General features: G+C 35.6%; 3 protein-coding genes across 3 annotated transcripts; 2 read left to right on the forward strand and 1 right to left on the reverse strand.

Annotated features, from left to right (window-relative positions):
• Nucleotides 1–438: 438 nt before the first annotated feature.
• On the forward strand, nucleotides 439–12,157 carry nrd1b (nardilysin b (N-arginine dibasic convertase)). The gene is made up of 31 exons (XM_084417943.1): nucleotides 439–562; nucleotides 770–945; nucleotides 1,996–2,182; nucleotides 2,255–2,336; nucleotides 2,419–2,572; nucleotides 2,665–2,738; nucleotides 2,827–2,922; nucleotides 3,011–3,133; nucleotides 3,226–3,283; nucleotides 3,376–3,449; nucleotides 4,497–4,566; nucleotides 4,759–4,836; nucleotides 4,926–5,046; nucleotides 5,160–5,218; nucleotides 5,467–5,521; nucleotides 5,623–5,727; nucleotides 5,809–5,932; nucleotides 7,091–7,177; nucleotides 7,256–7,375; nucleotides 7,460–7,511; nucleotides 7,628–7,778; nucleotides 7,865–7,992; nucleotides 8,069–8,231; nucleotides 8,316–8,347; nucleotides 9,244–9,382; nucleotides 9,476–9,523; nucleotides 9,613–9,665; nucleotides 9,752–9,835; nucleotides 9,915–10,122; nucleotides 11,094–11,183; nucleotides 11,325–12,157. The coding sequence occupies exons 2-31, from the start codon at nucleotides 785–787 to the stop codon at nucleotides 11,547–11,549; spliced, it is 3,201 nt and encodes a 1,066-aa protein (XP_084274069.1). The 5' UTR covers nucleotides 439–562; nucleotides 770–784; the 3' UTR covers nucleotides 11,550–12,157.
• Nucleotides 12,158–12,686: 529 nt separating this feature from the next.
• Nucleotides 12,687–21,249, forward strand: axdnd1 (axonemal dynein light chain domain containing 1). The gene is made up of 25 exons (XM_084417338.1): nucleotides 12,687–12,908; nucleotides 13,362–13,534; nucleotides 13,855–13,958; nucleotides 14,051–14,157; nucleotides 14,191–14,323; nucleotides 14,399–14,455; nucleotides 14,631–14,739; nucleotides 15,584–15,705; nucleotides 15,790–15,930; nucleotides 16,013–16,117; nucleotides 16,234–16,354; nucleotides 16,475–16,576; nucleotides 16,660–16,826; nucleotides 16,899–16,953; nucleotides 17,048–17,282; nucleotides 17,362–17,578; nucleotides 17,812–17,905; nucleotides 18,395–18,594; nucleotides 18,682–18,766; nucleotides 18,860–18,961; nucleotides 19,050–19,148; nucleotides 19,260–19,373; nucleotides 19,460–19,551; nucleotides 19,631–19,761; nucleotides 20,973–21,249. Exons 1-25 carry the CDS (start codon nucleotides 12,815–12,817, stop codon nucleotides 21,101–21,103), a joined length of 3,090 nt encoding a protein of 1,029 aa, XP_084273464.1. The 5' UTR covers nucleotides 12,687–12,814; the 3' UTR covers nucleotides 21,104–21,249.
• Nucleotides 21,250–21,256: 7 nt separating this feature from the next.
• nphs2 (NPHS2 stomatin family member, podocin) lies at nucleotides 21,257–23,595 on the reverse strand (the record flags this gene model as incomplete). Its single annotated transcript, XM_084417337.1, has 8 exons — nucleotides 21,257–21,602; nucleotides 21,693–21,771; nucleotides 21,848–21,903; nucleotides 21,978–22,181; nucleotides 22,541–22,623; nucleotides 22,926–22,998; nucleotides 23,116–23,219; nucleotides 23,292–23,595. 8 exons carry the CDS (start codon nucleotides 23,593–23,595, stop codon nucleotides 21,336–21,338), a joined length of 1,170 nt encoding a protein of 389 aa, XP_084273463.1. The 3' UTR covers nucleotides 21,257–21,335.
• Between the last annotated feature and the right edge of the window lie 1,483 nt (nucleotides 23,596–25,078).

Raw genomic sequence — 25,078 nt, forward strand, 5'->3', positions numbered from 1 at the left:
CTGAAATGAAATAAACTTATTTGACACTATATTTACTTAAAAGTCACAAAAGACACTTTACTTAAAAGATTAAACAACCTTAATTCATGGTCTTATATTAAACAACAAATATTTGTCTGTTATTTTGTTATTTGAATTTCTGTAGCAGTGTTATTAGTATTTATTAATATTGCACTGTATACAATTTTAGTACTTTTATGTGCTTCTCATTTTTTTACTTATATATCTTTAATTTTATTTCCCTTTCAATTTTAGTATTTCAGTGCTAAAGTAAATAAAGTTTTTCATCTTATATTCATATTTTATTTTAATTCAATGATTTTTAGGTTTACTTTTAGTCAACAACAACAGCTCTGTTCTGAACCAGATAAACCTGTTTCTAAATCAAACGCTTATAAATATTTAATTTTTCACAGCGCCGGTCGCTCGACCAATCACATTGGTTCTTGTTTTCTATGCCACGGTGTATCAGCCAATGAGATTTCGGTGTGTTAGGTGTTCTCAACATGAGCGTTAACGGCGCAACATCCGATCCGTAATCCATTCGACAACAGAAAGGAAGGTAATATGTTACTTAATTGTATTCAGAAGTTTAATTATTGAAACGTTTTTTTAGTGTTGTGTTGTCTTAACGCAAGTCCTGAAAGGGATTAGCAGCTACTGGAGTTTTGATACAGAAGATGAAGCGTATTCGTGACAGGTGTCAATCATGTTAAATGAACTGCGCGTCTGCGTTTGGACACTAACAAGTGTGGTTTGTCACACGCAGAGTGTTTGAGTCAAAATGCCCCGAACTTCCAGTGGACCTGCCAGTGAAGTGTCCGGTCCAGAGAGCGGAGAACCTCCACCAGCTCGAACTGAACCACCGGTCTCCCTCTCCCAGCCAGAGTCTGATCAAAGTGACCCGAGAATAATCAAATCACCAAACGACCCGAAAAAATACAGGTAACAAGACATTTTATGCTCTATCTATAGTAAAAATATCAACAACAACAATTAATAATGTATGAATGTTTTATATATATATATTTATTTATTTATATATATATATATATATATATATATATATATATATATATATATGTGTGGTAAATAGATTGAATAAAATAATAATAGTGATTAATAAAAACAACAATTGTCATATTCATACTATGAGTCTTTATATTAATAATAATAATAATACATTTATAAATATATTTTTATATACATTGTATCATTGTTATTAGTAAATATGATATAAAAAATATTTAAACCATTATTGAATAAATCTGATTTATTATGGATATTAGTTTATTTATTTTATTTATATTTGCATTATATTATCAAATTTATATTTAAAATAAAATTATACATTTTGAAAAGATATATGATTATTGTCTTATTTATAATTTAATAATTTGATAATAATATTATATTAATAATATTTATATTATTTTACAGCATATAAAATAAAATATTATTTTATAAATTTTTATATTATTTATATAAAATTATTATATCGAGTGTATTTTTTTAATTAAATTTATGAAATTGTTAAAAATTGTTGTCATTTTATTTTTATTATTAATATTTTTATTTTTTACATCAATTAAATGTTATAAAATAAATTAAATAACAATTTAAATGAAAATAAATGTATATTTTTTAAATAAAATATAAAATATATTATTAAAACCATATTTGGAAAAACTTGTTTTGTTTTTAATTCGTTTTTATTTATTAAATTTGTATTTATTCATATTATCACATTTATTTTTAGAAATAAAATGTATTTAAATGTTTTTTTTGTCATAAAAATTATATATATATATATATATATATATATATATATATATTATTATTATTATTATTATTTTTATTTTTATTTAATTTTTATAATAATACATTTCTAATTTATATATATATATATATATATATATATATATATATATATATATATATTTTTTTTTTTTTAATGGTTCTTTTTCTGACTAGAAGTAATTAAACCTTTTCCAGGTACATTGAGCTGAGCAATGGACTCAAAGTGCTACTCATATCAGACCTCACCCAATCAGAGAGTGGCAAAGAGCCGGCTGACGAAGAAGAGGAAGAGAATGTTGACAGTGAGAGTGCCGATGAAGACAGGAATGACGTGAATAAATGCAGTGAAGCGAGGAAGAAGAATTGCCGTTCAGAGAAACAGGTGACTGTCAGTTTTTACAGTTACTTCATTTATAAATAGATATAATACCCAATATGTTATATCTTCCCTCAGTCCGCAGCTGCTCTCTGCATCAGCGTGGGAAGCTTCAGTGACCCTGCGGATCTACCTGGTCTTGCCCATTTCCTCGAACACAGTGCGTTGATTGACAGCAAGGGGTCATTTATTTTATTCTTACCTTTTTATTTCCTTTATATTCACATTGTTATTTTTTCCAGTGGTCTTCATGGGCAGTGAGAAGTATCCGGACGAAAATGGCTTTGATGCTTTCCTGAAAAAACACGGAGGAAGTGACAACGCCTCCACGGACTGCGAGCGGACCATCTTCCAATTTGATGTTCAGAGGAAATGCTTCAAAGAAGCACTGGATCGGTGAGCTAAATATTCAATTATCAATCACATATTCGTTTATTTTAGGGTGAACTGCCCCTTTAAAAACCTGCACTTGCATTATTTGTCCACAGGTGGGCGCAGTTTTTCATCTGCCCCCTGATGATTCCCGATGCAGTTGACAGGGAGGTGGAGGCTGTAGATAGCGGTCAGTAAAAACACGTCACAAAAACCGCACTGCTGACGTGTGTCAAAGTTAATAATGAAATGTAATGTAGCTAAATTCTTTTTAACAGAGTACCAGATGGGTCGACCATTAGACTCTAACCGCAAAGAGATGCTGTTTGGAAGTTTAGCAAAAGCCAGTCATCCGATGAGCAAGTTCTTCTGGGGTCAGTCACATGTTCATAATGTTCTGAGATTATGCCAAACAAGAGAATGATGGTCATGATATTTGTCCATCCCTTGATGTTTTACCAGGAAATGCTCAAACACTGAAAGACGAACCCAGAGAGAAGAATATCAACACTTACGAGCGTCTGAGAGAGTTCTGGAGGAGATTTTACTCTGCTCATTACATGACGCTCACTGTGCAGTCCAGAGGCAATGAGAATAAATCATTTGTCTCTGAATTAATACAGTACTATCCTCATATTTACATCAAGGGTCTAATTTTGGACACTTTATCCTCATAGACACACTTGATACCCTGGAAGAATGGGTGCGAGAGATCTTTATTAAGATCCCAAACAAGTAAGTATGCTAAACAGTCATATTTCTTGCCATTTATGTCACCCAGGATTTATTTTAATGTCCTTTTTTTCTTTTCTTTTCCCCCCCCACAGTGGCCAGCCACGGGTGAATTTTTCAGACCTTCAGGATCCATTTGATACCCCAGATTTCAACAAGCTTTACCGAGGTAGCGTTGGATTTCAGATTGGGTTGCTTGCGTCAGTTAGGTTACCTAGAATCTTTTTAAAAAGCTACATTGAATTGAATGTAATATTATAAGTTTTAATTTAGTATGTAATTTAACTTCATATTTAATTTAAATATGAAATATTTATTTACATTTAAAAAAATATGTAATAAAACTAAATTAAATATTAAATATAAATCATGCAATTTTAATATTTTTGTTTATAATTATAATATTAATATAATCAATCTATATTACTAATTAATATGACAACAATAATGCTTTATATTATTATTATTATTATTATTATGAAAACATATTTAAATCTTTTTTGAATGGTTTATTTTTATAACCATATTTAAATGGTTATTTTGTTATTATTAGTTTTTTATTTGACAAAATTGATAATTGATAAAATAAATTACTATTGTTTTTATTTTTGTTTATTTTATTATTACTTGTATTATTATTATTATAAGTTGCAGTAGTAATAAAAGCTTATTGATATACATTTCATAAAGTAAATCATTTGTTATTATTAGTTTTTATGGTATTTATATTTAATGATATTATCAAAGGTATATTTGAAAATAAAACAACATTTATAAATTATTGTTGTTTTTATTTTGTTATTTTAATAACAATAATAAGTGGAATATAGTAAAAGCATATTTTAATACATTTTATAAATCATTTAGATTTTTTTTATATTTAAAATTAAATTAAAATATAGAAATTATATAATATAATATTATTATTATATTATATTAAATAATATTATATAATAGTTTTATAAAAAATAATTATTAAAACTAAATTAAATATTTAAAACATTATTTATATTTACAAGTACATTATATTATAATTTAATATTTATATTAAAAAAAAATTTAATCACTTGTGTTTAATTTAATGCTAACTGTTGAACAACATACGGAGTTCATACTGAATATCATTATTCATGATTCATTGCCTCCCAGATCTACTCATGTGTTGGTGAATTTAAATGAGCATTTGGAAGCTTTGATAACTAAGTGTCATTTTCAGTGGTGCCAGTGAGAAAGGTTCATGCGCTGACCATCAGCTGGGCTCTTCCACCTCAGGGCAAACATTACAGGTCAGTAAAAAATCTATCCACCATATGAAAGTGTTTTACCCTGCTGAGGTCAAGATAGCGAAGTATACTCTGCTTAAAAGACCAGCATGGGCCACCAAGCTTCTTAACCTGGACATAATGGCATAATAGTACAAGTTTGCATAAGGCTGATGGCAATAAAGAGTGTTTGTGTTTGTACATGCTGGGATATAGAGTGAAACCCCTGCATTACATTTCCTGGCTGATTGGTCATGAAGGAGCTGGAAGTGTATTGTCTTTACTCAGAAAGAAGTGAGTTTGACTTTCTGTTTTTTGACTGTTCATCACTAATGATTCAGTTTGAATCAAATGAGATGAAATGAAATGCTCTGTATCTGCAGGTGCTGGGCTATCGGTCTGTTCGGAGGAAACAGTGAGACGGGTTTCGATCAGAACACCACCTACTCCATCTTCAGCGTCTCAGTCACCCTGAGCGACGAGGGCTTCCAGAACTTCTTCCAGGTCTGAAAAACCCTTCATGTTGGCTCAGTGAAGTCCTCAGTTGTTTTTATGTGGTGTGAATCCTTTTATTCCTCATTATATCTTAATAATGAAATGTTTTATTGTGGTTGTAGGTCATTCATACAATCTTCCAGTATCTGAAGATGCTTCAGTCTATTGGACCTCAGCAGAGGTGGGCAGCAGATCATTAAAACCTTCTGCTTTAAAAAATAATAAAATGCATTCAATTAGAAAAGGATTTCACAGCCTGATGCTGAATATGAAATCCTTTTTGCAGTAAAAATGGTTCTTGAGAAGAAAATAATCTCTGAAGAACCTTTATTTTTAAGAGTTGGTTTAGATAATGTCCTTCAATCCTGTTGGTTTTGTTAAATACAAAAACAAAAACCTCAATATTCTCTTGGTTATGTGTTTTCTCAGAATCTATGAGGAAATCCAAAAGATTGAAGCCAATGAGTTTCACTATCAGGAGCAGGTGACCTGTTTTTCCCTCATTCTCTTGAGTGAAATCATCTAAATTCATAGATAGAACAGTCACAGGCCTTCGACTCTCATATTTATGTTTTTTTGTACCAGACGGAACCAATTGAGTTTGTGGCGAACATTTGTGAGAACATGCAGCTTTTCCCAAAAGAGGACTTTCTGTGTGGAGACCAGCTTATGTTTGAATACAACCCAGAGGCATGGCATTGTCTTTTGGACTAAACTAGTAATGCTAAATATTTTATGACTGCTGTTCTGATGTTTAATCTGTCATTGAAGGTCATCTCAGCTGCTTTGGCACTCTTGACCCCAGTGACGGCCAACATATTACTGCTGTCACCCAAACATGATGGTCTCTGTCCGCTAAAGGAGAAGTGGTTCGGGACGCAGTACAGTGTTGAAGGTAAACCACAACAATAGATCTGGGAAAGGTTTGGCTTTATTTTTAGGGATGCATAGACGCATACAATTCTGGTAGATACTGTTAGATGATAACCAATATTATTAAAAGATATTAACTTCATAACATTTTAATATCAAAGTTCAACATAGTTCTGGCTAAAATATAAATGAAAAATAATACACTGAAAAATAAACTTGCATAAAGATATTCTCACAGAATTAAAATAATCTCAAATAATGCAGATTAAATAACTTTTTATATTTGTTAGATATGATATAATGGAAATAGAATTCAAATTATGGCTGATATAATTACATTTATCACCAATAATTGATAAATGGGCAATTTTAAGATTGTATATTATTTTGTTTAAATAAAACGCACACAAAAAAATATATACATTTACATTTTTATTTTAAATGCTTCAAGAAATTAGTGATGGATGGATGGATGATAGAAAGTTGATGGGTGGATGATAGATGGATGGATGATAGGTGGATGGATAATAGTTGATGAATAGATGGGTGGATGATAGTTGGATGGATGATTGATAGTTGACGGATGGAAGGATGATAGAAAGATAGTTGATGAATGGATGGAGGTATGGATGGATGGATTATAGTTGATAAATGGATGGATGATAGATTGTTGGATGGATGATAGTTGATGAATGGATGGATGATAGAAAGTTGATGGATGGATGGATGATAGATGGATGGATGATAGATTGTTGGATGGAGGTATGGATGGATGGATGATAGTTGATGAATGGATGGATGATAGAAAGTTGATGGATGGATGGATGGATGATAGTTGATGGATGGATGACAGTGGATAGATAGATGGATGGATAGATAGACTTGCATAAAATAGTTGGTTGTGTCATAAATATATAAATGAAATGAATAAATAAATAAATCTACAGTATATGAATACTAACAAAGGTATTTTTTTTGTTGATGTGGCACAAATAAATGAAATATCCATTAATCTATATCTATGCCTTATGATCTAAATAATCTTCCAGTATCTAAAAAAAAATAGTGTTTATAATAAAGAATGTAAATTATAATATTGTCTGATAACCAATATGGCACCGATATATCACGCATCAGTTTATTATGTTTGCCTTAATCATGAAGTGTTATACCTACACAGATATTCCACAAGAATACAGTGACCTTTGGGCTGGAGATTTCCCGCTGAACCCTGACCTCCACCTCCCAGCTGAGAACAAGTTTATAGGTCAGTTCCCATTCCATTCACTGGAGGTTCATTCCTTTCTTTACAACAGTTCTCACCTCAGCTCTGACCCATCCACAGCCTCAGATTTCACCCTCAAAACGGCAGACTGCCCTGACACAGATTTCCCAGTCAAAATAATCGACAACGAGAGAGGCCGTCTGTGGTTCAGAAAGGACAACAAGTTTAAAATACCCAAAGGTACTTTAATAATGAGAGAAACTCAATGAGATAAACCCAATGGAATATCCATAATTATGTCACTATGTCTGTATTTTCCGACAGCTTATGCACGCTTCCAGCTGCTCACTCCAATCATACTGGAATCTCCTAAAAAGTGAGTTGTTCCTCAACAAATTGAATTCAGAATTCTCTACCAATCCTGTAAAAAGGCTCAAATTCTTTGGAGATCTGCCACATTATACATGGAGACTTTTTTTTTCTCTCCCCCAGTCTGGTCCTGTTGGATCTTTTTGTGAATATTCTGGCTCACAATCTGGCGGAGCCGGCATACGATGCAGTTGTGGCTCAGCTGGAGTATACGTTAATTCCTGGAGACCACGGCCTGTTCCTCAGACTCAAAGGATTCAACCACAAACTGCCTGTGAGTTCAATAGTGTCTCTGATTCTTTTTGAATCTGTCTCTCAGATGAAATTGATTCATTTGAACAAACTAATTCACTTCTTTAGTTGCTTCTGAACCTGATCGTAGACCACCTGGCCGACTTCAGCACCACTCCAGATGTGTTTAGCATGTTCACTGAGCAGCTGAAGAAAGCCTACTACACCATCCTCATTAAACCAGATCAACTTGGAAAGTGGGTAATCGCAGATTTCAAACCACTGGCGATCTCCGTTTCCATCATTCAGTCTCATCACTGTGTATTATTTCAGAGATGTGCGACTGCAGATACTTGAGCACCGTCGTTTCTCTGTGATGCAGAGGTATGAAGCCATCATGGCGGACATCAGCGTGGCTGATCTCATGGACTTTGTGAATCGCTTCAAGGCCGAGTTACACATAGAAGGACTCATACAAGGAAACTTCACAAGTACCGTGAGTCTTATTGACGAGTTATGTCATTTTGAGCAAGTGTTTACACTATAATCACTCATTTTTGTACAATTTCTGCACAAACAGGAATCCAAGGAATTTCTGCAGTATTTTATAGAGTAAGTTGTCTGCTTTTTACATTTGTTAGATGTAAATATAAAATAAGTAGAGTATAATTGAATTATTTGATGTTATATAATATTGCCAATAATGGTAATGTGTTACATGTAATGCGCGTTACATTACATGGTTACTTTTTGGACATAAAATAACCAAATTAAATCACTTTTTATTTATTCACAATAATTACAAAATTCTACTTACATTCATTACATTACATTCTATACGTTCATTTTATATATTTTATAAAATATTTTTTTGTTAATAATGTTGAGGTAGCGTGTTACATGTAATGCGTGTTACGTTATCAGGTTACTTTTTGGACATAAAATAACTAAATGAAATCACTTTTTGTTTATTCAAAATAATTACAAAATTCTATTTACAAATAGTTAATTTGATATATTTTATAAAAAAAAATTTTGTTAATAATGTTGAGGTAGCGTGTTACATGTAATGCGTGTTACGTTATCAGGTTACTTTTTGGACATAAAATAACTAAATGAAATCACTTTTTGTTTATTCAGAATAGTTACAAAATTCTATTTACAAATAGTTCATTTTATTGATTTTATAAAATATATATTTTTTAATAATGTTAAGGTAGCGTGTTACATGTAATCCGCATTACATTATTAGGTTACTTTTTGGAAGTAAAATAACAAAATAAAATCTTTTTTAATTTGTTCACTTTAGTTACAAAAAATTCTACTTAGGAAAATGTTTATATATTTAAAATATATATTTAAGAATTACATTATGGGGGATGAGGAAGTGCAAAAAAAAAAATTGGGTTAGTTACATGTAGAATTTATAGAATAATCTCTTTTTTTAATTAAGTAACATTTTGATTGATTTATTTACTGACAAACACAACATCCTTGGTGTTTAACAGCAAACTTCAGTACAGAGCTCCTCCAGCTCCACTTCCTGTCCTGTTCAGAGTGGTGGAGTTACCACAGACGCACCACTTATGTAAAGTCCAGTCCCTCAACACGGCAGATGCCAACTCAGAAGTCACAGTATACCATCAGGTAAGTAGTCCATGTGACTATTTCAGATCTTCTTAAATTCTCTCAGAGCTTTATGTAAGGAACATACCCAAAACATTATTGTTGTTCTTCCAGACAGGACTGAAAAACTTGCGAGAACATACGCTGATGGAGCTGCTTGTGGTGATTTGGGCCGTCGCTTAAACTGAAAGTATATGTATCGTCCTTCTTTTTTTAATACCTAAATGCACTTTTTTTTGTGTGTTTGCCAGATGCACATGGAAGAACCCTGCTTTGATTTCCTGAGGACAAAGGAAACTCTAGGGTCAGTTATAAAGCGCCGTCCTCCAGACTGTGTTTCCATGTGTAAATCTTTCTTCTTCATCGGATCTTATTCGACTCTTCCTTCAGGTATCAGGTGTATCCTGCCTGCAGAAACACCTCCTGTGTCCTCGGCTTTTCAGTGACCGTCGAGACTCAGGCGACCAAGTTCAGGCAAGGTTTATGTGGAAAACTAGATGTTTATCTTCTCAATGAATATCAATAACATTGTTTTTGCCATGTACTCTCATAGCACTGACTTTGTGGAAGATAAAATTGAAGCTTTTCTAGTCAGCTTTGGGGAGAAAATGGTTAACTTATCGGACGAGGCTTTTCAAACTCAAGTGAGCGCTCTGATCAAGCTGAAGGAGTGTGAAGACACGCAGCTCGGGGACGAAGTGGACAGGAACTGGTTTGAAGTGGTCACGCAGCAGTATGTCTTCGAGAGGCTCAATAAAGAAGTGAGTAATCTTTAATATTATTAATGGTACCATAGCGGTTGTCATCCAGTGTTACAGATTATCGATTTTTTTCATTTATCTTCCGTCACTTAAAGTTAATCATTAAAACGAATTACATTTTTCATACTGTAAATTATAATGTGATGCCTTGATTCACGCATTGAAAATGACTGATTTTAGTTTTCAGTGTTTAATTTTTTTAATTATTTGGATACAAATGTAATTTAATACAGTTTATTTATTTCAAATCGCCATTTTTTTTGTTTTGTTAGTATTAATATTAATTTATTTAGTAATAGTTTTTTGTATTTATTTCAACTCCTTGTAATAAAAGATAGATAAACTAAAGCTACATCATTTTTTTTTAAAGCTATAGAAATATAAAAACCTAAAAACTGAAATAATAAATTCATTAAGCTAAATAGAAATATAAAAAAACTAAAAACTGAAACAAATAAATCTATTATAGCCATAAAAATGTATAAGTTCATTAAAGTGAAATAAATGAATTGTATAGAAATATAAAATCCCCAAAAAACGAATTGAAAAAATGACAAAAGCACATAAAAAGTTACTAAAAGTTAAAATAAAATTGAAATAAAAATGGAAAAAATATATTCAAAATATTAATTACATTTATTTGTGCCTCAAAGATTTTTTTTTTTGTTAGTTTTTATTTTTATTTTATATATTTAATCCACGTCTCCAATGTTTTTGTTAGTCTTCGTTTATTTATTTATTTATGCCTTAATTTTTGTAGCACATAAAATGACTAGTTTTTTATGTTTTATTTATTTAAACAAAATAATGTAGAATTTTAAAACTGGCCATTTATTGGTTGTCAGATATAACATTCTCAATAGTTATGTATAAAAGCTAACATTTTAATAGCATTTCTATTCTAATTCTTTCTTCTGAATATTTGAGAATTGTATTCAGTGAGAATATCACATTGTTTCTCTACCCGACAGATTGAAGTCCTGAAAGATGTCACCAAAGATGAACTGGTGTCTTTTTTCATGGAGCACAGGCATGCAAACAGTAGAAAACTAAGTATACATGTATGTATGTTATGTATTTGTTTCTGTTATAATCCATTATTTTAAAAAAGGGCCTTTTAAAGGGTCATTGAGACGGTAGAAAATGGTCATGAATGTTGAAACTGTTGATCATCTACCAAATGACTCTTATGATCCATGCAGGTGGTTGGATTCGGAGAGAAAGAGAAGGAAACCCACGGAGATGATCAATCCTGTTCTGCCCCAGAGACTCAGGATGCAGAAATTAAGACGTCCTCGTATGGGAATGTGTCGGAGCTGATCTTCCTCCCCGCCTCGCCCGTCCTCGGCAAGGCCACCATGATAACGGACATCCGCGCATTCACGTCTTCCCTCAATCTGCACCCCTACCATAAAATCCTCATGTAGACTGAAACACGCTCAGAATGACCCACGGCTACCTCTCTGAAAACTGTGGAAAAACACTTTCTGTCTGTCTTAATTATGTTAATGGACTAGAATAGTTCACTCCAAAAATCTAGGTGGATGACTTTAGTCTTTCAGCCGAACGCAATCGGAGTTATATTAAAAAACATCCTGGTTCTTCCCAGCTTTGTAATGGCATTGAATAGTGTCATCATAGAAGTAATCCATACGACTCCAGTTGGTTATTAAAAGCCTTCTGAAGCAAGACCATGGGTTTTTGAAAGAAACATATCCATATTTAAAACTTTGCATTTATTCAAGTGACACATAAGAACTCTGTTGTTGGAGTAATCCAGTTTTTCCATGTATTTTAGAGGACAAAAAAATTCAAATAGCATATATACATGTATTAGATTATCAGGGATAAATATATGTGCATATCATTGATATTGCAGTCTTACTTTTTTAAAGTAAGAATAACTGAATAAAAACGTGGAGATGTGGACGCAAAGCCTTATGTCAAATTTGGAGGATGTGGTATTTAGTATGTTTTATTCAGCAGTCTAACAATTAAATGTTCATTTTAATAATAAAAATTGTAATTTAAAAGTTATGTTTTTTTTATGACTTTGTTTTTAAAAAAAGCTTTTTATTTAAATTTTTAGGGGTTTTATATTTTATTTATTTCTTTAGATTAGTTTATATGTAGCTTTAATTTATTAAAAATTTGTAGTACTTCAACCTAATTTTATTTCAGTTTGTTGCCAAAGCAACATTTCTAATCTTCGTTCCAGTTTTTGTTTTTCATCTAATAATTGTTTTATTTTATTTAAATTATTTTTTAGTTGTAGTTAGCAGCAGCAACAACAACGCCGGTGGCCAGTAACCAGTTTGGGCTTTGTTTGGCTACCATGGCATCAATTACCCGCTAAAATATTCATGAAACATCTTATGAATATTTAAAACGCTTAATTTTATACAGGAAAGAACATATGTTAGCAAGAGAATAAAAACTTATTACAGTATTATCTTCAGACGAGTCTCTCGAGTGTGATTTTGTAACTGTGGAAAGTTACATAGACACGCGACGCGTCCATGGCAACAAACTTTTATAAGCTGCTCTATTGTTGGAGCTCGTGCACAGTAGCGAGCGTTTACGCGCATTCTAGCATGGATAACGGCAGAAAGTGTAATGTTTTCGCGCGTTTGCGTCTTTTCTGCGGTTATTCGTAATTAAATAGTGTCCTGCGAGTTTAAACAGCCTCAATATGTCGGTGTCTGTCAAATGCAGCCCGTCTCCTCCGGATGGAGCAAAACCAGAGAGTCGCAGGACGAAGAGATCGACTACTGCTGTCGATAACAGTGAGGAAACTCTTATATATGATCAATAATTGCAGAATCCACTTTACATAATCTTTGTTTGACTTAATATTTATTTGTTTGTGTGTTTATTTTAATGGCACATCAAAAACTTTCTTAAAGGGATAGTTCACCCATATAACTTAGGTCATCATTTACTCACCTTCATTAAGTTGTTCCAAACCTGTAACGTTACGAGTTTATGTCTTCTGACGAACACAAAAGAAGATATTTTAAAGTATGTTGGCAACCAAACAGCCTTCTATAGTATTTTTTTTTACTACTATAGAAGTCAGTGGGTGCTGTAAACTATTATCTCTAGCCTATTATAAATGTATTCATGTCATTTCACCAAATTAGTTTTTTGTTATTCCTAATATTCATTTAGGACATGTGCCACATCACAAACCTTTTCTGTTATTCTTATTTATTTACTTATGTTATTCATCTGTCTAGTGGCCACAGAGCTTCCTCAGGTGAGGGAGAGGACACATATAAAAGACGGAAGCAGCCTGCAAGTGCGTGACGATTCAATCCCAGACGAGCTCCTCGCAACTTTAACGTCCACCAAGTGCCCTCAAGACAGACTCGGACCCCTCAGATTAACCAAAACTCCTAAGGATTTCAAGGTTTGTGGCACTTGAGTATCTTTCACCGTGATTTTGCCAAGTAAGGATGGGAACAACATTAATGGTTGCAAATGTAGTCCTAATCCTATCCCTAAACCTAACCCTATCCATAAATTATCCCTAAAATCAGAGGGAAATGATAGGTGAATAACACTGATATAGAAGCACCTAACCCTAAACTTGACATAAACTGTAATCGTGTCCCTCAATCTGACTGGTTGATTGGAATGTTGATCCAGGAACATGTTGTACTTGGTAAAATAACGTTCGCCAAAATTGTTTCTAGGAACTGAATCAGCTCTTTTGACCTGTTTCACCAGGTATGTTTCGTGCACCGCCCTGATCCAGTGTGGCACCATCCCACTAGACGCAATAAATACCAATACTTTCTCAACCAGCCAACCTCTCTGACTGGAGCTGGAAGGTTGGAGTGAATCATTGCACATAACACATACATTTATCCATAATACACTGAAGACGTTTTCTAGCTCACTGTGTTTGTTTGAATCTGAACAGAGACATATCATTTCTCTGTGATGCTCTGGTGTCTCAGAGGGACAGAGTGTCTCTCCCACAAATGGCTGAAAGAAGCTCTGCTCAGTTTCAAGGAGATCACAATGCAAGTGACAGGAGAATAAACTGAATTTGATGCACAGTGTCTTTTTTATATGTTGTAACTTCATGTTGTTGTTTTGGGTCAAAGGACTCGAGGTCACTGGAAACTTTAATCCCAGAAGAATATCACATCATAAAAAACAAAGGCCTTAAGGGACTGCAGTGCTATGAAGAGTAAGTGAGCTTTGGTCAGTGACAACATCTCTCTTTTAGTACTACAGCTAAATGTTTGACAATTTTTGTTTTTAGCAAATTCACAGTTCTCCTAGAAGATGACAAGAAGAAGCTAAGAGCCTTTCCTTCATTGTAAGTTGCTCTAATATATTTATTTAAGATTCATTCATTTATTTAAAAATGATCAATATTTTAAATATTTTCTAAACAAAAACTAGGAAGACATGTCATATGCATGTCTAATTTTTCTTTCTTTATTTGTAATGATTGATATTAATATTTATAATATTTTCGAAACAACCACTAGGAAACCAAGCGGTCGTCTTGAGGTGATTCAGTTAATGAAGGTGATGGACAAAATGTTGGAAAAAGCAGGTGTCAATCAAGAGTTTCAAGAGCTAACCGAATTCTCACAGGTTAGTTGACGAGACAAGAGAAATCAAATTTGTCTTTGTGCCACTAAAACATCCTGCAGGTTTTATAGCACCTTATTACAAATAAAGCATTTAAAGGCGCGTTTTGATATTGCGGAATCTGTGACGTCACACAGGAAAATCATTTGCATATGCCCTCCACCAGAGCAAGAATCGACGAATAGTTACAGATCAATGCACCATAGGCCCCGCCCACTGGCATTCAGTTGCTTAACGGCTGACAAATAAAGCATTTAAAGGCGCGTTTTGATATTGCGGAATCTGTGACGTCACACAGGAAAATACATTTGCATATGCCTGCCACCAGAGCAAGAATCGACGAATAGTTACAGATCAACGCACCATAGGCCCCGCCCACTGGCATTCAGTTGCTTAACGGCTGACATTTGCCTACACTGGATGTGAGCGTCACGTCAGAAGTAAATATAACCCATTATAATCACTGAAGCTGTCTACACTGGATACAGTATATAGATGTGCGTTCAGTTTCTGACATACTCCGTGCGCTTGAGTCTGCAGACAACAGGACAAATGGAAGAGTGAATGAACGTTAGCTTTGGCAGTTTAAACAGCTAGTTTGTGTCTCTGTACAGACTTCAGAGGTTCCCAGCATTGGAAACAAGCAGATGGTTGATTTTATTGGTGTTGTGGATCGCGTTCAAGGATTATATGTTTGTTCAGAGCATTTGGTTTTGTAAACGAGGCGCAGTGTAATGGAGTGTTCGCAAAGAAACTTTTGTTGAAAGATGAAGCAGCCAGCTGGATTGGATCTTACAGCAGCTGCATCACAAACCGTAAATGATTTCATAATGCTTTGTCTGTTCAGATTGAAAATTTACTGGAGCTGGTTCAAATTGAGCAGAACATCTACAACATAGTATTCCACGAGCTAATCCGCCAGGTCAGCGTTGAATGTGCAGAGAGGGGTCAGCTCCTCGCCAAGCTCAGGTCTCCATCACTGTTTTACCTCTTTTTTTTCCTTCTCTGTGTTTTCATTAGAGAGTGACTTCACTTCCTCTTCCACTTGTCTAGGCAGAGGTATGTGTCTCTACTCGACCGTATCCCACGGCAGGTGAAGGGTCTGCACACAGAAACCTTAGCGCAGAAGGCTCTAGACCGCCGGCTCACTGAAGACATCATTCACTTCAAAAGCTCCATTGCAAAGCTTAATATGTAAGCTTAACACAACTTAAAAATTGACAATTGAGTGTGAATACTTAATTTTTTTACCTTATTTAAATTTAATCTCTAAAAGGGACCTGAGTTCTTTGAAACAACATGATGAGAGTGTGTCCAAAGAGGCAGAGGAAACCAAAGAGGAGCTTTCTAAAGCCCTGGAGGAGTCACAACGCAATGCAAAGTGCGCGAATGAATCATTAAACCAGTTTATTAGTGTGGACGGAGTGTTTACTGCGGATTCACATTGATTTATTGAAACTTTATATCTGTCTGGTTGAAATAACATTCATTCTGCAGTATTGTGGCAGAGTACCATGAGCTTTATGAGCTGCAGAGGAGAAGACTTGAAGGACAGATGTCCCAGCTATATGATGAAAGAGACCTCTGGAGAAAAGCCACCTACAGTCTTGCAGTCAAGGTGATCTTTTGTCACATTCCCCTTGACATGTTAGATAACAAGCACAATTCACTAAATTGGACTCTCATATTGAAAGAATTTATAATATTTTAGTCTAAATGTCTCACATTTTTCTTTCAGATAGTAAAGATAAATAAACTTAATCTGGTCAGACGGCTAAATATTAGTGAGCAGACCTGGGCCAAGACTGCAGATCGTTTCACTGGTTTCCTAACAACGAAGGTACACTTACAATACCTCTTACCTCAGTCTGTCAAGACTATAACATGTAGACTAATGGTTATATCCATGTTATTTTTATACAGGACTCAGAGGATGTATCCCATTTCATGGAATTGACTGACCGATGGAAAGATAAACTGACCAACTTCATGAAGAATCTCAGAAAGGCTGAAAGCAACCAGCGTGAGACCATCAAATCTGTCAATGCTAATTTTGTCAAGTGGCACAAATTTTATGAAGACAAATCAAGGTCAGTGAAGAAAATATTGCTTTTTTTCTTTGTATTTATATGATTTTTATTGGCTCTTTTATGGTTCGTTAGGAACCCTAATATGAAAGTTGACGAGCTGTCTGAAGACCTGAAGCAATGGTCAAAGGTTAGCAATCCTTTTTTATTTCTTACTCAATTATCTTTGTAAAACTGTTTAACTTTAAATGTAAAAATTATAGCTATCTATGTTCCAACTATAGGTGTTGATGCAGCAGTGTGAGCGTTATGGAGGGGAGGACCTAGTGTCTGGTCAGGAAACACTTGAAATGTTAACTAACCTACAAGAGTCCTGGATTGATGTTTGCCTCCAGCTCTTTAGGAGACACCCTGGTCTAGATGGAGTGCCACTTAAAGGCCAGGAGGCCATGAGGGAGCTGGCAAAGACCATCACTGAGCTCCAGAATCAACTGGGAATCCGTATCAATGGAGAAAGTGGTGAGAACCAAGGCCTTTGGTTCCTGACATAGTCTTTTTTTCTCCAATGGATATCAATGTCTGCTCTTTGTTAATGCAGGTATTCACGCAACGCTAATGTTGCTTATTGAAACTATGGAGTTCTGGTCGAGAAGGTTAAAGGCCTTGAGTGGACTTCCAGAGGAGCAGTCTTCGGGTGATTCCCTTATGTTGGAAGAAGCTCTTGGCAACATGATGAATATGTCTGAGGAGGCTCTTCTGCTAGTGGACAGCACACAGTTAGAACGTGACAGGGCTAAAAAGAAACCCCACACCAAGTAAGAGAGGTGCAAGGGACAAACATTATAGCTATCTTTAAAAATCTAGTGAGTGCCTTTAAGTGCCTTACTGTCTAAATTAGCGGCTACTTTCTAAGGCAGCATCGTAACTGAAATGGAGCCTCATAAGTGACTGATTTGGAACGATCTACATGGACAGAAATTTGGACACAAGACTTGATTCATGTTTCTGGTTGAACCATGTCCAATTTCCCTGTATGTGTCTGTGACAGGATTGAATTGGATGATGTCTTCAAGACAATGAAGGAATTCCTGTTCTCTCAAGAAAACTTTTTCCACTGTGAAAATATGAGGCTTCGTGACGAGGTACAGCACAGACCTGTGTAACCTTTCTTTCATTCCCTAAGGGGTGTTCATACCTGTTCCTGGAAGTCACCTTCCTGCAGAGTTCAACTGACCTGGGCTGCGTTTCCCAAAAGCATTGTAAGCCTAAATTGATTGTAGAATAATTGCCACCAATGGTCTCTACGATCAACTTAGATGTACAATGCTTTTGGGAAACGCTGCCCTGGGCTTGACAAAACAAGCATCATCACTCATGATCACTCATCACTCATCTTGGCTTAGAGCAGGACTGCTGTGTCTCCAAAAGGCATTGTAAGCCAATGGTCTCTATGATCTACTTATGCTTTTGGGAAATGCAGCCCTGGATATTTAGAGTAATCCTGAAGACCTTGATTAGCTGGTTCAGGTGTGTTATCTAGGACTCGAGTGAAACTCTGCAGTAAGGTGGACTTCCAGGAGCAGGACTGGACGCCCTAAGCCATGAGTAATGATCTCATCTTGTGTTGGCAGGTAGCTTCACTTCACACAAAGCTGATTCGCTGGATGGTGGACCTTCTGCTACTAATGGTGCCAGTCCATTCGGATGACCAGGAACCGTATCTTCCAACGCCCGAATTGAACTTCATTGTGGACGTGTCTGTTGAGAAGCTAGAGGAGGATGCTAGGAACCTCTCGGGGAAGCTTGACTACTTTTCTAAGTATATCACAAGGTACCCTCACTAAACTCAACATCTTGAGAGGATACACCTTAGCTAGTTATGGTTAAGCTGAAATTCATTACACAACTTGTCGTGCAGCTCTTGTCAGGCTGTTGTGGAGGAGGTGATCCGGAAGAACACAACTGACACAGAGAATGAGTTGTATCAACTAGCCAAACTTCAGGTGCTTAGCAATTAAGATCTAGCAATAGAGTAGCAATAGAGATTGACATCCTGCCTGAAATGCCACTGCGTCTTGTGCACTGTGTTTGTTCAGAAAGAGTGTGGTGAGTGGGTGGAAACCTGCCGGATACTACTGTCAGATGTGAAGGGAAACATGGTAGAACTGCAGTTGTCTGGAAAAACTGTAACACAGCCTGTGAGTGACATCCGTATGGACTCTGTGGTAGAATAAAGCTTTGCTAAGTAGTACAAAATGTGAATAACTTCCTTGTTCATCTTCTTAGGTAGAGCAACAACCAGAGGAACCTGAAGAAGAAGAGGAGGAGGAACCAGCCATGAAAGATTCCATTGGGCCTTATTCTTTCCAAAGAGCTGATGAATATGTAACTAACACTTTTTCATATAAGCTGTTTGCTTGCTAGCCTTATAGCTAGCTTGGTCCAAAGGATTAGCACCCAATAACACTATTAAATGCCACCAAATCACCTCCACAGGGCGATGAAACAGCCAGCAGACATGACAAAGATGGCTCAGTCATCAAGCTAGTTGGTTATGATGGCAATATCACTGAGAAGAACTTAGGAGAGTACACCGTCCAACTTAGAGGGGTGAGTATATCGTATCTTCTACATGTGATCAGCTTCCCATCTACAGAGTGTAAAGCATTAATCATCAAAATCTTAATTTTTTCTAGACTGAAGAACTTGTGCTGTCTCCTCACACTGAAAATGCCCAGGATGCCTTCAATGCATTAGAAACAGTGACAACTCTTCAGCAAGAGCTTCTGTAAGTATTAGCATTGTGAACTTAAATTTCTCTGTAATGAGATCCCATAGTTCTTTTCTACATAAGCTATATTTTCCAGGGAGGTAGAAACACGGGCTATAAGTGCGGAGGAACGAGCGTTAAAGGCAGAGGAAGACCTGCAGGCAGCTCTGGACAAGATACAAGATCTGGAGAGGCAGTTACAGGCTCGTCCCAGTGTGGAGACCAAGTGTAAGTGTGTCAGGGGCTAACATTACACTTCAGATACTAAACAAGACGGGTAAAGGTGCAGTCACATATGTTGTGGGCACAAAGGTCCATTGTCTATTGTCAAAAGTGTAACAAAATATGAAGCACTGCTCACACAGAAGTAACTTTCAAATCAAACTTGCAAATTTGTGTGACCTGTTGTGAAATGTGTGTGAGGAAATCTTCCTGCCAAAATTCCCCAAATGGTAGATTCCTATTGAAATTTGGATTTTGCCTCTGAAAATTTGCCAAACAGCGGTAAATGTGACCAGTGACCACACCTTAATTTGTGTTGGGAGATCTTTTAAGTCTTATTCTTAGGCCTTAAATGGGCTTTGAAGTAGTTTCTTGCAATTTTAACCCTCTGGTTTTTTTTATTTTTTATTCATTGGAATAGTACGAAACTTGGTAAAGGTTTTGGCACTTGTTGTGTGAACACAAAAAAACTAAACAAAGACATGATTCGAAAAGGTTAAATGGTCCTGAAAAAAATAATCACACTTGTATTGTTTGTGATCAAAAATGGCCGCATTGGAAATGAATGGGAGATTCATTTCATCTATTGGAAATGTTTGGTACTGCAACCAAATTTTTTTTACTGAAAGCTAATTTTTTAAGATATCAACCTCAAATTTGGAACACAGCTTGTTTAGATTTATAAACAAGATTTTTTCATAGTTTTAGAGTAAAACGTGTTTTGGAAAATATATATTTCATATAAAAACTGAAAATGGTATTTTTGTAACAATAAATATAAAATGGTATAACTTGTTTCAAGTTCACTTTTTTAAACTTTCACTTCAGCAATGATCTGCCAAGTGTCTCTTTAAAAAAAAAAGAGGCCAAACTTAAATCTGTGCTCCAAATTCAAGATTTATGACCGTTTAAGTTGGAAATTAAATTTTCAGGTCCGTGCTCAGAAAGTGAATAAATTAATTATAACTACTGCAATATAATTTAGTACCATAAAATTAAAAACATTATTTTACCCCTGAAAATGATATGTTAAAAATAACAATTGCCATGTTGAAGCCATATGTATTTTAATGTTGCATCCACACCACTAGGTGTCAGTATATAGTTTAAGTTGGTCAAATAAGTAAACAAAACCAATAAAAATGTCTTTGTTATTAATGTAAATGGTGTATATATGATATGAACTGAGACTATTTCTATTTTCGGACTATTTTCAGTGAGCAAGAAGAAGGTCCCACCAGCACCCAAGACCCCCAGCACCCCTGTCGCAACTTCCGAAGCTCAGAAGACAAGAAGTCAGAAATCTGAAGCCAGCTCGAAACTGTCCAGAGACACCAAGAAACACTAAATGCGAATAAAAACCGTACTAGAGCTCATGTGGGGCAAAGTAATAAAGTATTTAATAGACACATCTGTATTTAAAGTATTGATTAAGATTACATTTAACAGTGTTATTAAATGATAGTGTTTTTTAAAGATTAGCTTTAAGTGAGTACCAATATATTATGCATACCTACGTAAAATTAGTAGCATGAAGCTGCTCACGTCTTCACAAGTAAACACTGACAAACACGTTGTCTTTACATCATGGGTGAGTCTTTGGTAGCATCTTCGGAGCCGTCAGCTGCGGTCGGGCTTTGATTGGCAGGTCGGGTCAAACTGGCGAGGTCGATGGATTGGGTCAGGACATCAGGAGGTATGTTGAGGACCACAGCGGGCTGCTCCGAGCGCAGATTGTGGAGGAGCTGCAGGAGTCGAAGGTGCATGACCAGCGGAGAACCAGAGAGAGACTCCACCGAGGCCTTCAAAGCTTCACAAGCTGCCTTTTCTCCCTCCGCCGCGATCACCTGTGATACAGCGAAGCGCAGTGGTTATAGAGCTATGTTGGTAACTAAAGGGTTGTAGGTTTGAATCCCATTTTGAACCGTTGGCCTTACTTTGACTTGTGCCTGACGTCTCGCTTCGGCCTCAACAGCGAAGTTGTGTTGAAGCGCAGGTGGAAGACTGATTTCTTCTCTGCAACAGTGGACATATGAGTAACTCCATGGAACGTCCTTTGGAGTTTAATCTGTTATTTACATTATGTACTTACATTTCCGCTCTTTCCACTTTGATTCCCCACCTGCAGGTGACCGAATCTAAAGTGACCTGTCCGACAGATGAAAACTTTGTTAAAACTTCTTATTTCAAGCCCTCATGAGGTGTCGTATCTGTTGAGGTACCTGAACCTCCTGGGCCATCCGTTTCCTGTCCAGCAAAATATCAGTGAAGGCATGATGGGCCAGTATCTCTCTAACGGAGACCTGGGTCAGAGCCTGCAGCACATCTGGGACACCGGCGAGGGATGAATAACACACGGACACATTCTCGATACGATAGTAACACACCGCACTCACTTCGGTACACACCAGATCTTTGGTCACCACCTGAGGATGTAAGGACATTCAAATCATAGGGTGTTTATTCTTATTCATTTAGCAGACGCTTTTATCCTAAACGACTACATATATACATTTTATCAGTTGTTTTCTCTGGAATCGAACCCATGACCTTGGTGTTGCCAGCATCATGATCTACTGTTTGAGCTACACGAAAGCCCAGTCTAGAGACTTACGGGTGGCCAACTGCCTCCCTCATGTTTACATACATGCGTCAGTGGGATGGTATTTGTCGTTGTCAGCTTTTTAGAGTGCACTTCATTTGATGACTCGGAGGTCGTCTGAGAAAATACAACGCAAACACACACATGCAGAAATTTTTTTTAGGCTTTTTTTTGTTACGTTACCGTGTGAGGAGGGATCTTCAGTGTTTTCAGACGAACGTCCACTATATGGCACACATCCAAAAATGGGAGGTGAAACATCAGCCCTGCAGCAAAATTAAACATGCATGTGATAAAATGCAAAAATATTAAATTATTAAAAATGTTTTGTGATAATGTAAAGGGATCAGTTGACTTAACTTAAAAAAAGTATATATATATACACACACACACATATATATTATATATTTACAAACTTTTATGTTAGATGCCATTAATCGATTTGACAGCACTAATTATTTATAATGAAATATTTTAAAATTAGTTAATTTTTTTTATAATACATTCTTCACATAAAAACTGCAAATACACTATATGTAAAAGTGTTAATATGTAAATGATAACATACCAGGGCCCCTGGGTCTCTTCTGCAATAAATGCCCCAACCGAAATATCACAGCTCTCTCATGTTCTCTCACAATCTACAAATAAACCATTTTATATATAATAACGGTTATATATTATAGTTTTTGGAAATTAAAAGAGTTATCAAATTAATCCTGATTTGTAATATTTAGTCTCAAAAACTGAAAGCATACCTTCACACAGAACCAGATTAAAACAGGAAAGAAGAAGATCACCACAGACAGGACCAAAACGATGAGAAGCTGCTCACAAACTCCAAGGTATCTCTTCTTCAAGCCTTTCGAGAAAAATAAATGATGAGTGACTCAGGTTCTCCGTCTTTTTTAGATGTTTTCTTGTCTAAACTTACCTTCTCCAGGCCCCTCAGTCTCCAATAACCCCAGTAACTCCTCTCGATCTTCTTTAATTCGCTCCCTCACGCTGTCTACGTTTACAACAGTGCTGCTGGAGATCATCTGAGGCTCTTTGGATTCACCACTTTCTTCTTCAGTCACTTCTGGTTTTTCTTTTCTCTTGTGGGGCTCTTGGAGCTTGACGGATTTGGGTGCTTTGGTTTTTCTCTCTTTAGGAGAAGGTGACGGCTCCCTCTTTGTCTGTCCAGATCTTGAAGAATGAGATGTTTCTGCTCTTTTCTCCATGTCTGCGAGAAGCATGCGGTGTTCAGTGAGAGGAGCATCTGCTGTGAGGTTTCATCTGGTGTCTGTTCAGCTCCTGTGTTCTGAAGGGGAGGATCTCTGTAGGCCTGTGAAGGTTCATGATGATGGGGGAGTGTTTGAGCTCTTCTAATGAATGTTTCACAATGGTGGCCTCCTACACAGTTTTGTTAGATGCACTAAATGTAAAATAACGTGCTACTAAAAGCCACATTTTTATGTTCTATGAATGTCCTCTAAACATTTTGAATTATTTTTAAGGTTTATATAGATCAGTCGTGGAAGCCCGTTTCCCGCCTAAATAGTGAAAAATAAAACCGTCATTGTGGTTTAGTGTTTAAAGTAGGCTAAGTCACATTGTGAGATATTAATAGATGACGAGAAGAAAATGGCAAATACTAGATATTAAGTCAGAGATATAAAGTTGTTACCTTTATTTTTTAGTCAGAATGTCGGACACTGCCATTCATAATTGGTCGGGGTGAAAAACACTTCCCTTTTTTAATTTTGACTGGAGCAGGGCGAGTCAGAACAAACCAAAACGATTTAAATGTTACTGTGTTTATGACTTTGGGCAATTTTGACAACAGTCAACAATGGACAAAAAACTTCTTTTTTTTTTAAACGATCAGTCAGTCAAGCTTGAGAAAAAGTAAGCAAATACAAAACTATAGCAGGCGTTAATTGGGATTTAACTGAGTAAAGATAAAAGATAAAAATCAGTGGGCTAAATGACTGTGTCTTAACAGCATGTTTTGTGTGTGGTGTTCCCACTGATCTATATAATGAAAAACTGCCCACAGGTTGTAATTCAAGCCCTATAAGTAGTAATGTATGGCACAATTGTCGCCATTCCCGTGTTGTTTTCTCCGAGAGAAGAGTAATGCTTTTTCAAAAAAAAAAAAAACTTAAACCAGTCACCAGTAGCCTATAAGAAACCTCAGAACAGCAATAATCACAATTAAGTGTCCAATTAAGTACTTTAGTTACTTACATTAACCCATACAATTTGTATTGTGCATTTCCTGAACATGTACTTGCTAACTTATCAAACACTTAATTTGAACAAACTACTGATCTATAAAACACAATCAGAAAGAGCTATATTTTTAAGTACACATATACAAGGAATTTTTCTTCAGTGACAAACCTTTCATTGTTTTATTTGACTGTTAAAATTGTTTAACAGCTCTAATCAAGTGATGTTCAAAAACTGTCAAACTATGTGCTTAATGTTGTGTAAATGAAACCTTTATTTGGCTTTTTGTGTACAACTTTGTAGATTTCCAAAAGATCCTGTCAGAAATCCCCCCCCAAAAAAAATCAAACCTACAGAATATCATTCAGTCTCTCAGGGAATCTCAGTTATTGTCAGAGAATGGAACATTCATGCTTGAAAACTGTCCTGATGTGCCATTAGAAATCCTGAAGAGAGAAAAATGTGTAAACACAAAATGCCACCCAGCCCTTAAAGGATTGGTTC

This window comes from Rutilus rutilus (assembly GCF_951802725.1).
Source record: "Rutilus rutilus genome assembly, chromosome: 8".
Taxonomy (NCBI): domain Eukaryota; kingdom Metazoa; phylum Chordata; class Actinopteri; order Cypriniformes; family Leuciscidae; genus Rutilus; species Rutilus rutilus.